At 44.3% G+C, this 19,952-nt stretch overlaps 1 protein-coding gene across 6 annotated transcripts in view; it reads left to right on the plus strand.

The window, feature by feature from the left end:
• The first annotated feature begins 1,124 nt into the window (after positions 1–1,124).
• The window catches only part of AAK1 (AP2 associated kinase 1), a 205,708-nt gene continuing 186,880 nt past the window's right edge, over positions 1,125–19,952 (plus strand). For 3 of the 6 annotated variants that reach the window (XM_075346168.1, XM_075346167.1, XM_075346169.1), the window contains exon 1: positions 1,136–1,891. In XM_075346168.1, the coding sequence (XP_075202283.1) occupies positions 1,735–1,891 (157 nt within the window). In that variant the 5' untranslated portion in view covers positions 1,136–1,734. Of the gene's footprint in view, positions 1,892–19,952 lie in introns of all 6 variants that reach the window. The other 3 variants (XM_075346165.1, XM_075346164.1, XM_075346166.1) reach the window with 3 other exon arrangements.

Raw genomic sequence — 19,952 nt, forward strand, 5'->3', positions numbered from 1 at the left:
CTGTGGAGAGGTGAGCTCATCCTGTGACGCTGTGTATTCATTAGCAAGATAGCATCCCCACAGGGGCGTACTAACATGTAAATGAGGGGTGACTGGCTGGGGATCTATCGCCCGGGGGACTAGTCCCCTCGCTCATTAACATACGGTAAAAGATCTTTAGAAATACTTTTTCTAAAGATCTCTTTATCTATGCTAGTGTATACAGGGACGGTTAGGCAGTGATTAGCAATATACACCCAGAACTGCTCGCGGTTCTAGGTGTATATTGCACCTGACAGGTTCCCTTAAGGTCATTGCTCGAGAATTCTGCATTAGGCCACGTGCACACGTTGAGTATTTGGTGAGTTTTTACCTCATATTTGTGGCCAAAACCAGGAGTGGAACAATCAGAGGAAAAGTATAATAGACACACGGGCACCACGTCTGTATTTATCACCTACTCCTGGTTTTGGCCACAAATACTGAGGTAAAAAAACGCACCAAATCCTGAATGTGTGCACATGGGACTGGATTTAGATTTCTGTCTGTGATGTCACGACCAGATGTGGATCTCATGACCTGAATCAACAACCCACTCGATAGCAAAGTAGGTTTATTTCGAGTCAGAAGACCTGTGACCATTCCTCCAGACATCGCACTCTGTACTCAGTCGATGCCTGAAATTGGCCTTAGCATTAATAATTGTACCTCATTGTCTTTGTTGCCTATAACAACCAATCACAGCGTAGCTTCCATTTTTCAAATTGCAGTGTTAATATGAAAGCTGTTCTGTGATTGGTTGCTATGTGCAATATCAGCGGTTTTCATTGAGACTGAGTACACCCCACTAATTATGGACTGCAAAATCCCATTCATTTATGTAATTCGTAATATTGTGAGCCCTAGCTGGATTGTATAGGAACTGTCAGTGATATGACACACACACACAACAATATGTAGGTCATGAGCACAAGGCTCAGGTAAAGAGAACACAGCCGCGTTACGGCGAAGCTCCAGAAGGACAGGCAGATGGCTCACCGCAGCCTCTCGGGAATTGTAGTTCCTGCTCCCGGCATGCCTCATAAAGCAGCGCTCCCAAAAGACTACATGACCCAGCGTGCATTGCGCTGCCGGGTAATCAGCGCTGTGGCGGAGGATTTTCGCTGCGCCGCTGCTTGCACACTCCTTGCACGCTCGGAGCCGGCGCTGTGCAGTGTGAAGGGGCATCTCTGAGGCAGGAGGGGGCTCTGTGTCCTGAGCGCTGGTCGGCAGTAGGGGTAGGGAGGAGGGGGCAGGCTTTTTGTAAATCTAAGTCATTTCCTGTTCAGGTTCATTTCCTGGTTAAGCCCCAGTTATCAGCTGCTGTGCTGTCCCCATACACAGCTCCCATCTAATTCTATGGGGCTGAGCGCTGCCCCCCTGTGCCCTGCAGGCTGCCTGGTGAGCGGGGGTGTGATGTGCGTGTATGGGGCGCACAGGCTACACCCATACTAGCGGGTGACACCTCCATCCATGTCCTCTGCAGGATGCAGCGCTAGGCGAGCACTCTGTGTGTAGGGCTGTCACCCGGACTCCCCGCAGCACCCCCGGATCTGCCCCCTGGGCTGCAGACGATCCCCCTCTCTGCACATTTTGGCAGTCACCAGGGTGGGGAGGCTTTTGAATGAATCATTTGGCCTGATCCAGAGGAGAAGGATTACACTTGTATTTCCTGCTCGAGCCTTTTTCTTCTTTTCTGGGGGGGTGGGGGGTGTAATGAACATGAAGAAGTTCTTTGACTCCCGCCGTGAATTGGGGGGCTCTGGCCCTGGGGTCGGTGGGGGGTCCTCCAGCGGCCTGGGCACTGGCTACATCGGCAGAGTGTTCACCATCGGGAGGCACCAAGTGACTGTGGACGAGGTGTTGGCTGAAGGTAATAACTCAGATTTAGTTATTTTGGTGGGTAATAATGTGTATATATGATTGTATATATCCCCCTCTGCATATACTAACACACTTATTGGCCCATTTACTGATCAAGAATGGAGCTGCTGTCCAATCACCCCAGGATACTTAAGTTACTTTGATAAGTATTATAAGCCATTGTGGAGAGCTGTGTAATATATATATAATATGATATAAATGTCTCTATGTACAATGTATCTGAAAAGTTAGTACGCCCCTCATATTTTTGGAAATATTCTATATCTTGTCAACAAGGCACGGTGGCTCAGTGGTTAGCATTGCAGTCTTGCAGCGCTGGGGTCCTGGGTTCAAATCCCACCAAGGACAACATCTGCAAGGAGTTTGTATGTTCTCCCCGTGTTTGCGTGGTTTTCCTTCGGGTTCTCCGGTTTCCTCCCACACTCCAAAGACCTACTGATAGGGACTTTAGATTGTGAGCCCCAATGGGGACAGTGTTCCTTTATGTATGTAAAGCGCTGGGGAATATGTTAGCGCTATATAAAAAAATAAAGATTTGATTTGAAGAAGGAAGATATGACATGATGCAATGTAAAGTAATCAGTGTATAGATTGTGTCAATCTGGTGTCCCCTACATAACTCAACACACCGCCATTAATGTCTACACCGATAACAACATAGGTGAGTACATCTCTAAGTGAGAGTGGCCAAATTGTGCCCAATTTGTCATTTTCCCTCCCCGCTATCAGGTGTCTCATTAGTGTTACAAGCACTGCCAGACGGACTGTTAAGGACCCCTGTGCAAGAACAATATATGGGCCCTTTGCAGCCCAAGAGCTCATCAAAATGCACAAATGCTTTGGAATTAAAAATGGGCCCCCGTACTTCTTGGGACTCCGTGTGACTGCACCACTAATATGTTCACCCTTGTTACAAGGTCTAGGGTACAAATAGGGAGCAGGAGTGTTACATTTGGTGTTATTGTGTACACACACACACACACACACACACACACACACACACACACACACACACACACACACACACTCTTATACGGGTCACTGGATGTTCAACATGGCCCCTCATAGCAAAGATATGAGTATCTGGTAAAAAAAATATTGCATTACATACAGATGGCCTACGCTATAAGAAGATTGCCTACACCCTGACACTGAGCTGCAGCACGGTGGCCAAGACCATACAGCGGTTTAACATGACAGGTTCCACTTAGAACAGGCCTCGCCATGGTCGACCAAAGAAATTGAGTGCACATGCTCAGCATCATATTTAGAGGTTATCATTTCAAAATAGACATGAGTGCTGCCAGCATTACTGCAGACGATAAAGGGGTTGGGGGGTGGGGGGGGGGGCAGCCTGTCAGTACTCAGACGATATGCCTCACACTGCATCAAATTGATCTGCATGGCTGTGTTTCAGTAGGAAGCCTCTTCAAAGATGATGCTCAAAAAAGCCCACAGTTTGCTGAAGATAAACAGACAGAGGACATAAGATTACTGGAACCATGTCCTGTGGTTTGATGATACAAAGATAAATTTATTTGGTTCAGATGGTGTCAAATGTGTGTGGCGGCAACCGTGGGAGGAATACGAAGACAAGTGTGCACTGCCCACAGTCAAGCATGGTGGTGGAAGTGTCATAGTTTGGGGCTGCATGACTGCTGCCAGCCGTGGGGAGTTACAATTCATTGAGGAAACCATGAATACACCAACATGTACTGTGACTGGGCTGCAGGGCAGTATTCCGACATAACGCCCCCATACACACCTCCAAGATGACCACTTCCTTGCTGAGTAAACTGAGGGTAAAGCTGCTGGACTGGCCAAGCATGTCGCCAGACCTAAACCCTATTGAGCATCTGTGTGGCATCTTCAAATGGAAGGTGGAGGGCAAGGTCCACCAGCTTTGTGATGTTGTCATGGAGGATAGAAGAGGATCCAGTGGCTCCTGGGAAGCTTTAGTGAACTCCATGCCCAGGACAGTTAAAGCAGTGCTGGAAAATAATGGTGGCCACACAAAATATTGACACTTGAGCACAATTTGGCCATTTTCACTTTTGTCAGCGGTTTTGACATTGCCTGTGTGTTGCGTTATTTAGAGTGCACCAAACGACACTGTTATACAAGCTGTACACTGACTACTGTACATTGAAGCAGTGTCACATCTTCAATGTTGTCCCGTGAAATATATATATATGTATGTATGTGTGTGTATATATATATATATATATATATATATATATATATATATGTGTGTCTGTGTGTGAATATATATATATATATATATATATATATATATATATATATATATATATATATATATATAATGATTATATACTCTACTGTGCCTTCTGTATATTTATTAGACCACACTAGGATACTTAATAAGTTACTTTGATAAGTATTATCAACCATTTTTCATTTAATTGTAAAGCACTGCGGAATATGTTGGCGCTATAAAAATAAAGATTTGTTGTTGTGATATTCACAGGACAATATAAATTGAATAAAAAAAACATGAGAGTTGAGCAAAAAAAGATTTTTAAGAGAATGTCGCATGTAGAAGAGTCACAGATCCGTGGTTCGGTAGTGATGAGCTGCCAACGTGGCTGCTGGGCTGGGGTCCTGTGAATGGTTTTGCTGAAAACTAGTTAAATCCTGCTGGTCAGTGGTTCTTAAAGGATACTTATTAACTTTATTATTGGACACTTTTTTTTTTTTTTTATCTCTTCTGGTTTTATGATGCCATTTTATTTTACAGATTGTAACAAAAAATGGGCACCACTGAGTTTGTGGGTTTTCAGATGCCGGTTTGCTGTGCTTATCTATGTTGGGCCATCTATGTGTATTTATCTTCTTATTAGCATATGTGCTTATTCATTGCCTTTACATTTCTATGGACTACTCCCTGGTTTGTATCATACTTGAGAACAGCTGACATATCTAGTTTATGGAATATGTAATGTATCATGCTCCTGGCAGACATAATGTAGTCACCTTCAACACAGATTGAATTTTTTTTTTTCTTTCCTCTCTTACTATAAATCCGTGCTCTTTGACTGTCAGCAGTGATATCATCATGTGTAATGGTGTTTAACCTTTTATTATCCCTGTAGATTTTCTACAAATAGCCAGTCCTTCTTTTTTTTTTGCTTATGATTATTTGCACTTCTTCTTTTGCTACCATATGGTATTATGGTATGTTTTCATATAGTTATAAAGGGGCACTCTAAATAACTGTAGTATTTCTAAAGATCCTTTATGGTATGCTAATGAGCACAGGGACTAGTCGCAAGGGCGTTACTTCACCCGACTAGTCTGCCCTCTTAGCCCAATGTCATCAGTGGTGACATGCGTACCTGTGTCCGTTGTCACCGCTTCAGAATGCCGGGTTAAGGTCAGTGCGCGTGATCAGAAGTCCCGGCACTTCCGGTCATGCGCACCATGAAGCTGGGTGTACGCATTCCAGCTTCAGAGAGGTCTAGTGCGCATGACCGGAAGTGATGGGAACTTCTGATCAAGCGCACTGACCCTAACCTGGCATCCTGAAGCGGTGACAACGGACACAGGCATGCGCGTCACCGCTGATGATGGTGGGCTAAGAGGGTGGACTTGTCACTGTGCTCATTAGCATATCATAAAGGAAATACTTTTTCTAAAGATCTCTTTATCTATGCTACTATAGGCTGGGACAGTTAGGCCTGGATTAGAAATATGTACCCAGAACTGCTCGTGGCACTAGGTGAATATTGCACCTGACAGGTTCCCTTTAATCACTGCTGGAGCTACTGGCAACTTTGGCATGGGCACTGGTCTCGCTGTCAAAGATTGCTGTGTGCAGCAAAATAGAAGTGAATGGAGTTGAAACTTACATTATGACCCCATTCACTTACAGTACGCTGCGATTTTTCGCTTCGATAGCTATAGGCTGAGAGACACTGTGACCAAATTTAATATTTCCGGGTTTGATGCAACCATTTCTCCCACCGTCCCATATATCTGATGGGGGATTGCAGAAATCCATGCAATTGATGTGCATAAAGTAGCAGCTACAATATGGATCTAGTCATATGGTACTTGTCGGTATATCAGGCTGATCACTGGCGGACACAGATAGTAAAGGGCCCCTGTGCAAGAACAATATATGGGCCCTTTACAGGCCAAAAACTCATCAAAATGCACAATTCCACCTGCTTTGGGGGTAGAAATGGGCCACCTAGCCTCTTAGGCCCCTGTCCAATGATATGTCTGCTCCTTAGGTTGATGCCCTTAGGTACAAGGCTCCTGAATTTTAGGAATTGCACCCATTGACATATTTCACTTAGTTTCTATGGTTTGCCATCATTGACAGTGTTATGCATGGGTCTTTTTTCCGCAGGACCCCCTTTTTACGCACGAGGCCTGGTGTATTCAGAGGTCTCACTGAGGCGTGTTAATATTATTTTTTCCATAAAGGAATTTCCAGTCAGTGTAGCCGTTAAATATGGACGTGTCAGGAGTTTTTATGTATTCCTGTTACACATGACACGAGGAAAACATGTTATATAAAAGTGTTTGTCATTGTCACACGGTGCAGGCTTTGTTTGGCTGTTGCTAAAATCCACAATTCGATCATATGATGAGGAGCTCATCTGCATTGTGTACTGATGAGTGTGGCTCTATTCCACAAAATGGCTGCCTGATCCTTCTGAGCGTCCCTGACTCCTGCTTTATGTCACATATACACGTACAGCTAGTGTAAAGTTAGATTTATAGAGCTATAATCTCCATACAAACCATCACTAGGGAGATATATAAAATCTAGCAAAAAGGGATGGCTGGCAGCAGAAGCCTCACTTCTTCAGGCCTCTGGCACACAGCGAAGTTACGTGCACATGGCCGTACGTGGTGCTTTGTGTGCCGCCATATGGAGCTTTGGGGAACAAAGCCTCAAGGGAAAAAATGTTTCTTCGAGGATACTTTGACTAAAATGTCTTTTTGGTTTGTGCGTTCTTTTTGTGGAGAACGGACCGCACATGGACCTAGTAGCCCATATGCGATTTTACGTGGGATGTTTTTCACACACATCTCAAGTCTATGTGGAAAAAAAATCTCATGGTTTCAGACTGGTGTGTTTTTACATGGTAGACGGCTCCTGTACCCATCCACTATGCAGCTGAGCACACGGAGCCAGCATGAGTTTTACAACAGCCCAGTGACCTTAGCCTAAGGTCTCACTTAGATGTCCACATACCCATTAGGCCACATGCACATGTTGAGAATTGTAGTGCATGCCCTCGATAAGTGTTTGCTGCGTTTTGGACGCAACATACTTCAGCTGCGTCCAAAACGCTGCGTTGTACAGTACCAGTATAGTGGATGAGATTTCTAGAAATCCCGCGCCCACTGTGCTTGTTTTTCCACAGCAAATACTGACCTGCGGAGTGGCTTTCCAGTCTGCAGCATGTCAATTGTTTACTGTGTATTCGCATGCATCCTCCATAGAGGGAACACAAGCGAGAGACCGCAGCGCACTGAACCCTGATCGTGGCTACTAGCAGCTGTGGTCTCCTGCGTTCTCCTGTGGAGGAGACTAGCGGAGCCGCAGGTCAGGACCCGCTTCGTCCAAGACGCAGTGAGTCCTGATCGTGGGCACATACCCTTAAGGGTAAGTTCACACAATTTTATTTATTTTTTTTTCTGCAGCAAAACCTTCTATTTTTGACAGTAAAAGATAAAAAAAAAAAGCTGCTTCCAAAAAAACAGGTTTTGCTGTATTTTTGTCGCATTTTTTCATTTGTCTACAGTACGTTTAAATAAAATTAGTTTCATTCACCACAAAATCCGCAGAAGCACAGTTAAGTTTTTGCACTTTTTCATTGCAGCTTTTTTCACCAGTAAAAGCAAAAACACTGAAAAAATTGACATACTGGTCTTTTAAAAACACAGTAGTTTTCCATTTCAGTCAGGAAAAAAAAAGCAAGTGTGTGTGCATGAGATTTCTGATGTCTCATTGCTTTTGCTGGTACTGTAAAAAGCAGCTTTTAATTTGCATAAAACTCAATGCAAAAAAAATGCAGCAAAAACATAATGTGGCCTTAGTGAGGTTTGTTGTGTTTTTTTTTTTTTTTTCTTTTTCCATTCCCTCAGTATTTGTAAGTCAAAACCAGGAGTGGAACAACAATCAGAGGAAAATTATAAGGCCCCTTTCACATTTTTGTTTTTACCTACGTTCACTGGTCCCGGTCTAGCCTCTGTCCGAGTCCCTCCGCAAAACTGGTTTCGGATGCGTGCGCCGATGGGGCCATTGACTGTAATGGTGCAAATGGAGTCACCATGTGCGCTGTCATGCACCATTTTCGGGTGTATACGCTTTATGCAGGCGAACACCCAGACGTAGTAGATTGCATCTGGGTTTCCACCTCCAGACAGTGTATACGCCCGAAAATGATGCACGACGGCGCACACGGTGACTCAGTCTGCTCCATTACGGTCAATGGCCCTGTCGGTGCATGCGACCCAAACATGTTTTGCAGGGGGGGGGTTTGGATGGAGTCCCCGATGGGACCAGTGAACATAGTTAAAGGGAACCTGTCACTAGTTTTTTGCCCTATAAGCTGCGGCCACCACCACCGGGCTCTTGTATACAGCATGCTAACATGCTGTATATAAGAGCCCTGGCCGCTGTGTAGAACATAAACACTTTATAATACTCACCTAGGGGGTCGCTCCAGTGCAGACTGGTCAGATGGGTGGCACTGTTCTGTTGCCGGCGCCTCCTCTTTCGGCCATCTTTGTCTTCCATCTTCTGAAGTCGTGGTGCATGACACGTCCGACGTCATACACACTCGCCGACATTCAGGTCCTGAGCAGCCGCAGTTTGATCTGCCCTGTGCAGGGCATATCAAAGTATTGTAGTGCGCCTGCGCGGTACCAGCGAGTGTGTATGACGTAGATGCGTCATGCTCACAGGCTTCAGAAGGAGGATGAAGATGGCCGAAAGAGGAGGCACCGGAGGACGAAGACGCCCATTTGAGCCACATCCACTGCAGCGACTGGTTTAGATGAGTATTGTAAAGTGTTTATTTTCTACACAGCGGCCTGGGCTCTTATATACAGCATGTTAGAATACTGTATATAAGAGCCCAGTGGTGGCCGCAGCTTATAGGGTAAAAAAAATGGTGACCGCTTCTCTTTAACGCAATGTGAAAGCTTCCTGATAGAAACACGTCACCACTTCTGGTTTTAGCCATAAATACTGAGGTAAAGAAACCTCGCCAAATACGCAATGTCTGCACGTGGCCTTAGGCCACATGTTCAATATTTGGTCAGTTTTTCTAAGACAAAACCAGGAGTGGGTGATAAATGTAGTAGTGGGACATTCTTTTTTTTTTTTTTCTATTTTACTTTTCCTCTGATTGTTCCACTCCTGGATTTGGCCAGAAATTCTGAGGTAAAAAAAAAACCACAACTCCCCAAATACTCAACGGGGCCTTGTAATCTATGGGGCTGTTGACTCTTCCATGTTATTGTGTGTGTGTGTGTGTGTGTGTGTGTGTGTGTGTGTGTGTGTTGGGGTGTTTTTTTTGTTATTATTATTATTATTATTATTATTATTATTATTATTATTATTATTATTATTATTATACAAGAAAAATGAATGAAACCCTGATAGTAGAAGCAGACATGCGGATCAAAAATGGATGAAAATCTGATCCAAAGCACTAGAAGTGTTCAATTTTTTTTCTTTTTAATATGAGGTAATGGAGGCACAGTGACGCCTCGTACATCTCTATGGCTCTTCATAACGTGGCCGTGTGCACAAGTGTTTTTGTAAACCTCCCCATTTCTACTCTCTGTACATAGGATGCTGCATGCATAGTATGGAGCTTATTGAACCATGTATGCAGCGGGACCATTGCCAAACATATGTAGAATTGTGTAGGGTTGGCGTAAGCTGAGCGAGCATATAATTGCTGTCTACTTGCTATTCTGGGAGTGTTCCTCCCAGTACAATGCCTCACAGAAGGTTTCTTTTTGTGATTCTATGGGTGGAATTTCTGTGATTTTTGGTTTAGGCGGATCTTGGTTACATGTGAATAGAGCTCCAATATGGAGCACGTGTCATATTCACACTTGTTAGGGTGCAATGTGTTAAAATTCAGACCGGGTGATTTGGTCGCCACAGAAAGGACAGTTTATCTTGTTCTTCCCTATAGGTGGTCTCTATATGAAGAGTCATTGCAGACGGCACATACACAATATACAGGAAAATCAAGGCCTTTTGCAAATATGTTTATGAATCCTTTCATTATTTGGTGGTATTCATGTGAAACAATGTGGAAAAATCTGATTTAATGATCAAGAAAGTCATATGTTTGTTGCCCCAGAATGTCTTCCCCTCTACTAGTGGCAGCCGGACAACCTTGGTGCTAAAAATCCAGCCATCATTTGAGACAGACTGGTTGCTAGGGATTTGCTGCCTAACAACCACCATTTTTTTGTATTATATTGTCACATGCAACCAGTCTGTTAGATTAATCGGCTTTATGCTGGGTTACACCTTCGCTATTCATGCCGTTAAACGACTGCGGATTGACTACGCATAAGCCACAAGTTCTGGTCACTTACTTGTCCATGCGGCCGACCCGAAGAGCATTGTATGGCACAGAACGCTGGTTAATGGGATTGTTCAGTACCCATGCATCATGTTGTCGGCGGCACACGCTCTGCTTACACGGCGCAAGTGGCCGTCATTTGCTGGCTTGTTTAGGTGAGCAGTAGTCTGGAACGAGCGTTCCTACAAACAGTCGAAATGTGTTTTTAGGTCATATTCACATAGTTTGATGCAGATATTTTTTTTTTTTTTTTTTTCTTTAGCTGAAAAATCCAGAGCCTACTGACTCATCGTTCCTTTTGTGCCTTTTAGGCCTCTTTCACGCATCATTTTTTTGCCATCAGTCTCAATCCGTTTTTGTGACTGATGTAACGGATCCTGTAAAAAAAAAAATGGATCTGTTGTACTAGTATATTTTCATGTCAGAGAGATATTTCTGACCAGTAATGATTTTACAGCTCATCTGAGCATGCTCACTTGAAAAAAAACGGATCCCTCTCCAGAATCCATCATTTGACGGATTGCAACGGACCCTGCGCCCATAGGTTTCCACTATAACAAACGACGGACGCCGACCGATCCGTCGCTGTCTTTTTTTTCGACGCAGACAGAAAATGTTCATTGGACGTCTGATCTGTCGCCCGGACAAACATTTTCCGACGGATGTAACGTGAGGTCATTCATCGCAATCCGTCACTAATACAAGTCAATGAGAAAAAAACAAATCCAGCACTGGCTGGATCCATATTATTTTTTTTTTTTTTTTTTTCTCCTCAAAAATGGATTGCAACTGATGGCAAAAAACTGATGTGTGAAAGGGGCCTTACTCAGGAGTGAAAATGGATCTTGCTTTAGTTGCACCTTATTTCATTTTGTGCGGTTTTTTTTTTATTTATTTTTTTTTATTTGGTTTGTTTCCTTTTTTTTTTTTTTGTCCAGCATTGTGTGCAGATAGTTTAGTTTTCCAGATGTTTTACTTCCATTCATTATTTGCAACTTTCAAATTTTTCATCTACATTTTGATGCATAATTCGCTTGAGAAAAAACCAAACCAGCCCCAAAGGTGGACCAAGGCCACGTGCACACGGAGTATTCGGTCAGGTGGTTTGTTTGTTTGTTTGTTTTTTTTTTTTTTTTGTTTTGTTTGTACCTACAGTAGAGGAAAGGTATAATAGAAACACGGGCACCACTTCTGTATTTATTACCCACTCCTAATTTTGGCCACAAATACGGAGGTAAAAAAACCCTTACAAAATACTTAACGTGTGCACGTGGCCTATTGGTGGTCATACACTTGAGCTTGAAATTGTCCAGATCCACCAATTTCAGGGTACTGGGGGGGGTGGGGGGTTGCCTTGCAGGTTGAAGGAGAGTGTCCTTGCTCCCATGAAGGCAAGGCCTCTGATATCTGGGCTCATAAATGCTGATGGATTGTGATCCCATGACATCTTTTCACATGGATCATTGACGTCTCCTGGTTAGGCTGGTGCTCCATGTCAATTATATGTGCACAGTCATGTGTCCTTGATATCACGATTGCAAAAAATACAGTAGCATATTCATATTTTTTTACAGTGCTCTCTAATACTTGTATAGCAGGTGGCATGTCACCATGTAAAGGTGCATTTATATTGGCCACTTAATGATTCACGACAGGTACAGTTGCCTGTTTAGCCTGCATAATTACCTGATGAATGAGCAAAACACTTGTTCGTCGGGTGAAATGATTAAATAGATACAAAACAAAAAAAAATCACCTATAGGCCTTGTGCGCATGGTGTATTTTTTTGGTGAGGTTTTGTTGCAGATTGTGGCCCAAATCTGCATGTCTGTGTGAATTCTGGAGTGCTGTGTGCACGATGCTTGTTTTTTTTTTTTTACTTGCAGATTTGGTGTAGAAAATAATCTCCTGCATGTCATTGTTGGTGCATTTTTTTTTCCCCTCCGTTTTGCAGCCCTTCCATCTCATCTATTCACTCAATTTAAAAAAAAAAAAAAAAAACACATGGTGCAAAATACACCACTATGCATTTTTTTTTTTTTTTTTTGGTGCAGTTTTTTGGTGCGTTCTTTTGCCGGAAGGTACAGATTTGATGTAGAAAATTTCTGCAGCGTGCGTACGTACACTTAGAGATTAGAGATAAGGGAGAAGTGTAGGAACTTGTATAATGATTACAAAAGACATTTTAGGTGTGGGACCACCCTTTTAAGTTTTCAACCCACAGTGTTGTCATTTTTCTGCTTCACAGTATATACACAGCTCCTATCTATGTATCTAATCGATACTGAACACTGCTCATGTCACCAAGGACAACAAAGTGGCTCATCCGGCCGGTCTACTTGTAAGATTGTTGTCGTTTCTCCATGAGTACAGTAATGGGATGATTGTTGTAAGGGCCTGACAGCAGTGAAATTATCAGCTAGAAGGTTAGAGTGTTACAGATTGCAACATACAGTAGGTTTCAGGCTTCACGACTGTTTGTTTTTGTGTACTATGTAGACTAAAGGTAGGCCTGACTTGCCATTAAACAGGTTTGGATATCTCGGATGATGACAAACTAGAAGCTAAACTATTACCTTGGATGTTACTCCACCTCCAATGATCTGCCAGCATTTACTTGGGGACATTATATATTTTTTTTTTTTTTTGTAACTAAATTAAAAACTTTCTTTTTAGGGTACTTTCACACTTGCGTTGTTTTCCTTCCGTTACAATCCGCCCATTTGGTCTATTTCCCATAGACTTGTATGGGTAACGGATTGTACCAAAAGGACCTGCGTTGCTTCCGCTGGGCGTCGCTCCGTTGCTTACGCCCAGCGGGAGGAACGCAGCATGTAAGGTTGTTTTGAGCAGCGGAATCCTCTAGATTTCACTGCGCATGCTCTTCTTCTTCTTCTTCTTCTTCTTCTTTTTTTTTTTTTTAAATCACAAACTTTTATTTTGGCTCGCGGTGGCCGAACGTTCAGCTGAGCGCCCAGCCGTCGGCAAGTGACAGCGCTCAGCTGAGCGACCGGCCGTCGGCAAGTGACAGCGCTCAGCTGAGCGACCGGCCGTCGGCAAGTGACAGCGCTCAGCTGAGCGACCGGCCGTCGGCAAGTGACAGCGCTCAGCTGAGCGACCGGCCGTCGGCAAGTGACAGCGCTCAGCTGAGCGACCGGCCGTCGGCAAGTGACAGCGCTCAGCTGAGCGACCGGCCGTCGGCAAGTGACAGCGCTCAGCTGAGCGACCGGCCGTCGGCAAGTGACAGCGCTCAGCTGAGCGACCGGCCGTCGGCAAGTGACAGCGCTCAGCTAAGCGCCCGCCCGCCAGCATGCCCGGCCGTCGGCAAGTGACAGCGCTCAGCTGAGCGACCGGCCGCCGGCAAGTGACAGCGCTCAGCTGATCACCCGGCGGTCGGCTGCAGCGAGCGATTAGCTGATCGTTCACAATATTCTACCGCCGGTAAAACTGTAAAAAAAAAAAAAATCAACATCCGTTGCATCCGTCACACAACGCAATGCAACAGATACCGTTCAACGCAAGTGTGAAACTAGCCTTACTCTGATCACTGTCTGCCCAATATCACAGTCCAGATAACATCACCTATTTTACACCCCATTCACCTTACTTCTTCACGGTAAGGCTATGTGCACACAGTGCATTTTCGCGGCGTTTTTGCCCATTTTTCGGGTGCGTTTTTGGCCTCAAAACTGCATGACTTTGCTTCCCCAAGTTTTCAATTTTGCTGTCCACACACAACTTTTTTTTTTTTTTTTTTTTTTAAGCTGCGTTTTTGAGCTTAAAAAAAAAAAAAAAGACATGTCAATTCTTTCCTGCGTTTTTCTGCGTCCCCCCCCCCCCATGCAATGCATTGGAAAACCGCAGAGATCAAAAACGCAGCAGAACGCACCAAATCGCGGTAAAAACGCATGCGTTTTTGCTGCTTTTTTTAAGCGGATGCGTTTTTGTGTGTTTTTTAGCAACCAAAAACGCACAAACGCAGCGTCAAAAAAACGCAGTGTGTGAACTTAGCCTAATGCCACAGATTAGCTTAAAGCGCACCAATCACCAGGATTTTCCTATATAACCTAAAGCCAGTGCTATACTGGCTCTATCAGGCTGATTCTATACATACCTTTAGTGGTCAGCTCAGATGTATAGGTTTTGAAACACAAACAAGTAAAGTTTGTAAAATGAGCAACTTTTTGGGTGTCAGCGGCTGCCGATCAGCTGATAGCTGAGGTGTGTTTTGATAGTGATTCCTGCACCCCTGTCTGTCCATCCTCCCACCTATCTGTTATATATGCTCTTTCTATTAGAGAATTGTTTTACTAAGTGGCGCTAGAAGGACCTTTGCTGATGTCGTACCCATGTGATCAGAAAGGGCGAGGCCTCAGCCAACATAAAAATAATGATGCTTCCTTGTATCAGCTATGTTGGCTGAGCCCCCCCCCCTTCTGGTCACATGGGTATGACATCAGTACAGGTCCTTCTAGCCACTTAGTAAAACGCTTCTGTAATAGAATTAGCATAATAACAGGAAGAGGACGGACAGGCAGGGGGTGAGAGTCACTATGAATACCCACCCCAGCTATCAGCTGATTCGCAGCTGCTGCCAATCAAAAGGCTGCTGATTTTACAAACTTTACTTGCTTGTGTTTCAAAACCTATACATCCTAGCTGACAACTAAAGGTATGTATAGAATCCGCCTGATAGTGCCAGTATAGCACTGGCTTTAGGTTATATAGGAAAATCCTGGTGATTGTACGGTAATTCCATTAAAGCACACCAATGTGGTTAATTTACATGTGGATATTCTAGCCGTAAATGATTGAAATCAGAGCCACAGCTTTCTGCTGCTCATTTTTCTGAAAAATACACAGTGGATTTTCTTGCTGTACATCAGTGCCATGTGGACCTTTTTCTCATCTTTCAGTGCAAGATATATATTTTTTCTTTTCTGGTTAGGAAGCCTCCTGCTGGTGTAGAAACGTTTGCCGGTGCTATACCTGATCACTAGGGATGAGCGAAACCTAACAGTAACATTCAGTGTTCATACCAAATACGGACTGTCCCCAAAAACGAAGTGTTCAAGTTTGGAGATGGGGTGCATTATATATGATAACCACTCGATTGAGCATCGCGGTGCTCGGGTACGCTCGGTGCTCGGCCCAGTGCGAGCCGCTTGCAGTGTTTTAATGGCTCACACTGGGAGTAACAACAGCACGATCAGATGTAGTGTGTACAAAAAATTAAATGATAAAAAAAAAACAAAAACAAACCTGCCCACCCTCCCCCGGGAGTGCTCTTTTCTTCCAATGAAGTTTAAGTTAAGTCCAGATCTAGATCAGATTTTTATATAAAGTCCGGCTGAACCTGCAGAACCGAATTTCACCATTTTGCTCCAATCTACCGACCAAGAAAGCCGAGCCTTGAGGAAAAGTGCAAGTAGATCAGAAGACTTTTTTTTTTTTTTTTTTTTTTTTATTAAATAAATCGGTTAACTTGCAGGATCTACTCATTGCAGTCTGTAGCTGTTCACATGTCGTGATTTTTTTTTTTTTTTTTTTGTGGACGTGTCTGCAAAAAAATCCAAAACACTGAGACGTGTCCATTCTTTATTTATGTTAATGATCAAAACTACCCATACAAGTCTGTAGGTCTCTCATAGGCAGCTCACATACAACAGCAGTGTGCAGTCAGTGTGCTGATGAACAACGATCCTAGTTTTTAATTAAAAAAAAATCAAAGACGTCTGAATGAGGCCTTTAGGCTACATGCGCACGCTGCGTTTTTTTTTTTTTTTTTGCTGCGTTTGTGGCTGCAGTTTTGTTGTCAGAACTTTGACATTTGACTTCCCAGCAAAGTCTATGAGAAGTCAGATTTGCTATGAGCACGTTGCAGTTTTTGTCAGCGTTTTATTTGTTAAAAGTTTGTGACAAAAAAAATGCAGCAAACACGCATGTTGTGAAAAACGCAGCAAAACCGCACCTACAATTACGAGCATTTTTTGTGACATTTCCAGGCTCTCTGTGACAACGTGCAGTTTTGGCTGCAGTTTGTGAACACAAAAAGATGCAGCGTGCGCATGTAGCCTTCGGCTATGTGCCCACGGGAGCTTGCTCCTGCGGATTTTGCCGCGGGAAACCTGCGTATTTATCTGGATTTTCCAGATAAATCCGCAGGTTTCAGCAAGTACAGACACTCCCCATGTTATCCTATGGGACATGGGGAGTGCTGTGTCCATGTTGCGGAATATCCTGCGGATGTCCCGCAGCCGCACATAACTGCATGTCAATTATTCCTGCGGAAATCCCGGCCCTCCACTATGGAGATAGAGGCTAACCTGCCTTGATAGCAGACCCCCCGTCACTTTCTTCCGGTGCAGAGGACGTGACGGCAGTGGAGCTAGGAGCAGGAGGTGGGCGGGGCATGCACAAGCTCCGGTCATGTGACAGCCAGAGCTAGTTCAGGCCCGCCCACCTTCTCCTGCACAGTGCAGACGCTGACAGAGTGACACGGCTGCCGGAGAGAAGTGCTGCGTGATGGAGGTAAGTATGAACGCCCCGATCACTCAGCACTTGTTCTGTATTGAAGATGCAGTGCAGAAGCCATGGTACTGTATCCTCAATGCAGAATACCGCAGCACATCCGCAACACATCCGCAGCATGGAAACAGACAAACTTGTGCTGCGGTTTTTTGGGAGATCCTGCAGATATAACCGCATGACACTTTCCCCGTGGGCACATAGCCTTAGGCTACATGCACACGCTGTGTTTTTTTTTTTCTGTGTTTTTTGGCTGCAGTTTTGTTGTCAGAACTTTCTGACATTTGACTTCCCAGCAAAGTCTATGAGAAGTCAGATTTTCTATGCGCACATTGCAGTTTATTTGTCAGCGTTTTATTTGTCAAACGTTTGTGACAAAAAAATGCAGCATGTTCATTCTTCCTGTGTCAACATTTGTCACAAAAACGCATGTTGTGAAAAACGCACCGAAAACCCAGCAAAAACGCGACTACAATTACAAGCATTTTTTTTGCGACATTTCCAGGCTCTCTGACAAGGTGCAGTTTTGGCTGCAATTTGTGAACACAAAAAGATGCAGCGTGCGCATGTAGCCTTAGACCCATAAGGTCTCAATTTTTTGGCCTTTGTTTTGACAGATATAGGTCCTTCTTAAACGTTCCTTCCCTGTATGGAATAATGCTCTACAGAAGCTTTTGGTGACGAATCATACCCTACAAATCTGTGTGACGCATGCCAATCAATGGCCTCCATTAATCTGATGCATACAGATTTCCATTTCAGCGCAGTGTGAACAGTAGAAACAGGTAGCCACAGATTGACCAGCCGATTCTCATTGGGATTGGCCCTCTTGTAATTCAGAGACTAATCTGTGGCCTTTCGACACTGAATCCGTTGAGTTTTCGCACGGTAATGGATTGGATGTGTCAGTTTCGTAGCGGTGGACGTGTGGCTTCCCTACCGATGTCAGAGCTGGTGCTGAAGATAGTAAATATTTCCCTATAGCTCTTTTCTAGGATGAGTTTCTTAGTAGTTTTGATGGATATTTTGGGATGGAGAGATTAGAAGAAATCCTTTAACTACCATTTATTGACTCTACGTAGAATGCCGGAGATTGCAGCTTAACCAATTTTATTCTTTTGTGTTTTTAATTTTTTTTTTTTTTTTTTTTTTTTTATGGACTGTCTCTTTTTATAATACATTTTGCAACATATATTTTTTTTCTTTGCACAAGTCATTCCTCATGGTCCGCCACGTTTTGCCTTACTCACGTTTCCACATCCTCCCCTGAATCCCTCTCGTCTGGTTATAACGTGCTGGCTCAGCGTGTTTCTCTGGCCGATGATGGTTTACAAAGCTTCATTATTAAATGCCCATGGGATACCCAGGCCTCTCCTCTTTCACTTCATTCTCAAATACAGCGCAGTCATAGTCCCCAGCCGAGCTCTGTACAGGAATGGATAACCCTTTCACAGCCACGCTGCGCAAAAAACAAGCAAAAACCCTGACATCGAGTCCTTTTATCTACTACATAGAAATGTGTATCTTCTAGTGACCAGCCGAGCTAGTGTGATTTTTGGGGGGAGGGCAGACGCGACCGTCCACTGTTACGTTGCCTCACTCTTTATGCCAAGATTTAGAGATTGTCAAATGTTATCTCTACTATATCAATAATTTTAGAGAATTGCTCAGCTAGCAATATACTGTGTATATTGAAATACCGTAGCTGCCTGTGCAGCATGGACGTCACCGTAATGACAAGCAAGTCACCTTGGGAAATTTCTAGTGCTTTCCGGTTTGCAGATATGGTAATGGATTCCCAGTACAGACTTTTATAGATTGGTTGTACTGACCGCTCCTCATTGATGGATGTTTGACCTCAGGGACCCCGCCGATTATGATGACCTGGGAGCACCATGCATTGTTTTTGGTAGAGAATGTTCTTTGCTATAGTAAGTGGGAAACATGGAGACCACAACAAAGGGCTCATCGCACCAAAAAAAAAAGAGATCATGTCTGTTTCTACGCGCTTTTAAGAAGTAAATAAATGCCCAGCGTCAACAGCGGTAACGCGTGTACCGGTGTCCATTGTCACCACTTCAGACACCAGGCATAGGGTCAGTGCACATGATCAGAATGCTCGACACTTCAGGTCATACGCACTATGAAGTCGGGTGTACGTGTTCCAGCTTCAAAGAGGTCTAGTGCGCATGACCGGAAGTGTCGGGATCTCTGATCATGCACACTGACCGTAAGCCGGGCGTTCTAAAGCGGTGACTATGGACACAGGTACATACACCACTGCTGATGACGCTGGACAATGGGCATTGAATAGCATGTTAGCACGCCCCTGTGGGTGTATTAACATGCTAAGAGGGTGGAATGACCGCAGCAACTAACGCCCTTGCGACTGGTCGCTGGCCTCCTTACCATATAAAGGATCTTTAGAAATACTTTCTCTTTATCTATGCTACTAGATACAGGGACAGTTAGGGTACCGTCACGCTCCAGCGATTCCCACCAGCGATCTGACCTGGTCAGGATCGCTGATGCGTCGCTACATGGTCGCTGGTGAGCTGTCAATCAGGCAGATCTCACCAGTGACCAGCCCCCAGCGACGCGTGGAAGCGATGCTGCGCTTGGTAACTAAGGTAAATATCGGGTAACCAAGCGCTTGGTTACCTGATATTTACCTTGGTTACCAGCGCACACCGCTTAGTGCTGGCTCCCTGCACTCGTAGCCAGGGTACACATTGGGTTAATAAGAAAACCGCTTTTCTTATTTACCCGATGTGTACTCCGGCTACGTGTGCAGGGAGCCGGCACTGGCAGCCTGAGAGCGACGGACGCTAGTAACCAAGGTAAATATCGGGTAACCAAGCAAAGCACTTCGCTTGGTTACCCGATATTTACGTTGGTTACAGCTTACCGCAGGCTGCCAGACGCCGG

The sequence above is a fragment of the Anomaloglossus baeobatrachus genome, chromosome 4 (genome assembly GCF_048569485.1).
Source record: "Anomaloglossus baeobatrachus isolate aAnoBae1 chromosome 4, aAnoBae1.hap1, whole genome shotgun sequence".
In the NCBI taxonomy this organism is placed as follows: domain Eukaryota; kingdom Metazoa; phylum Chordata; class Amphibia; order Anura; family Aromobatidae; genus Anomaloglossus; species Anomaloglossus baeobatrachus.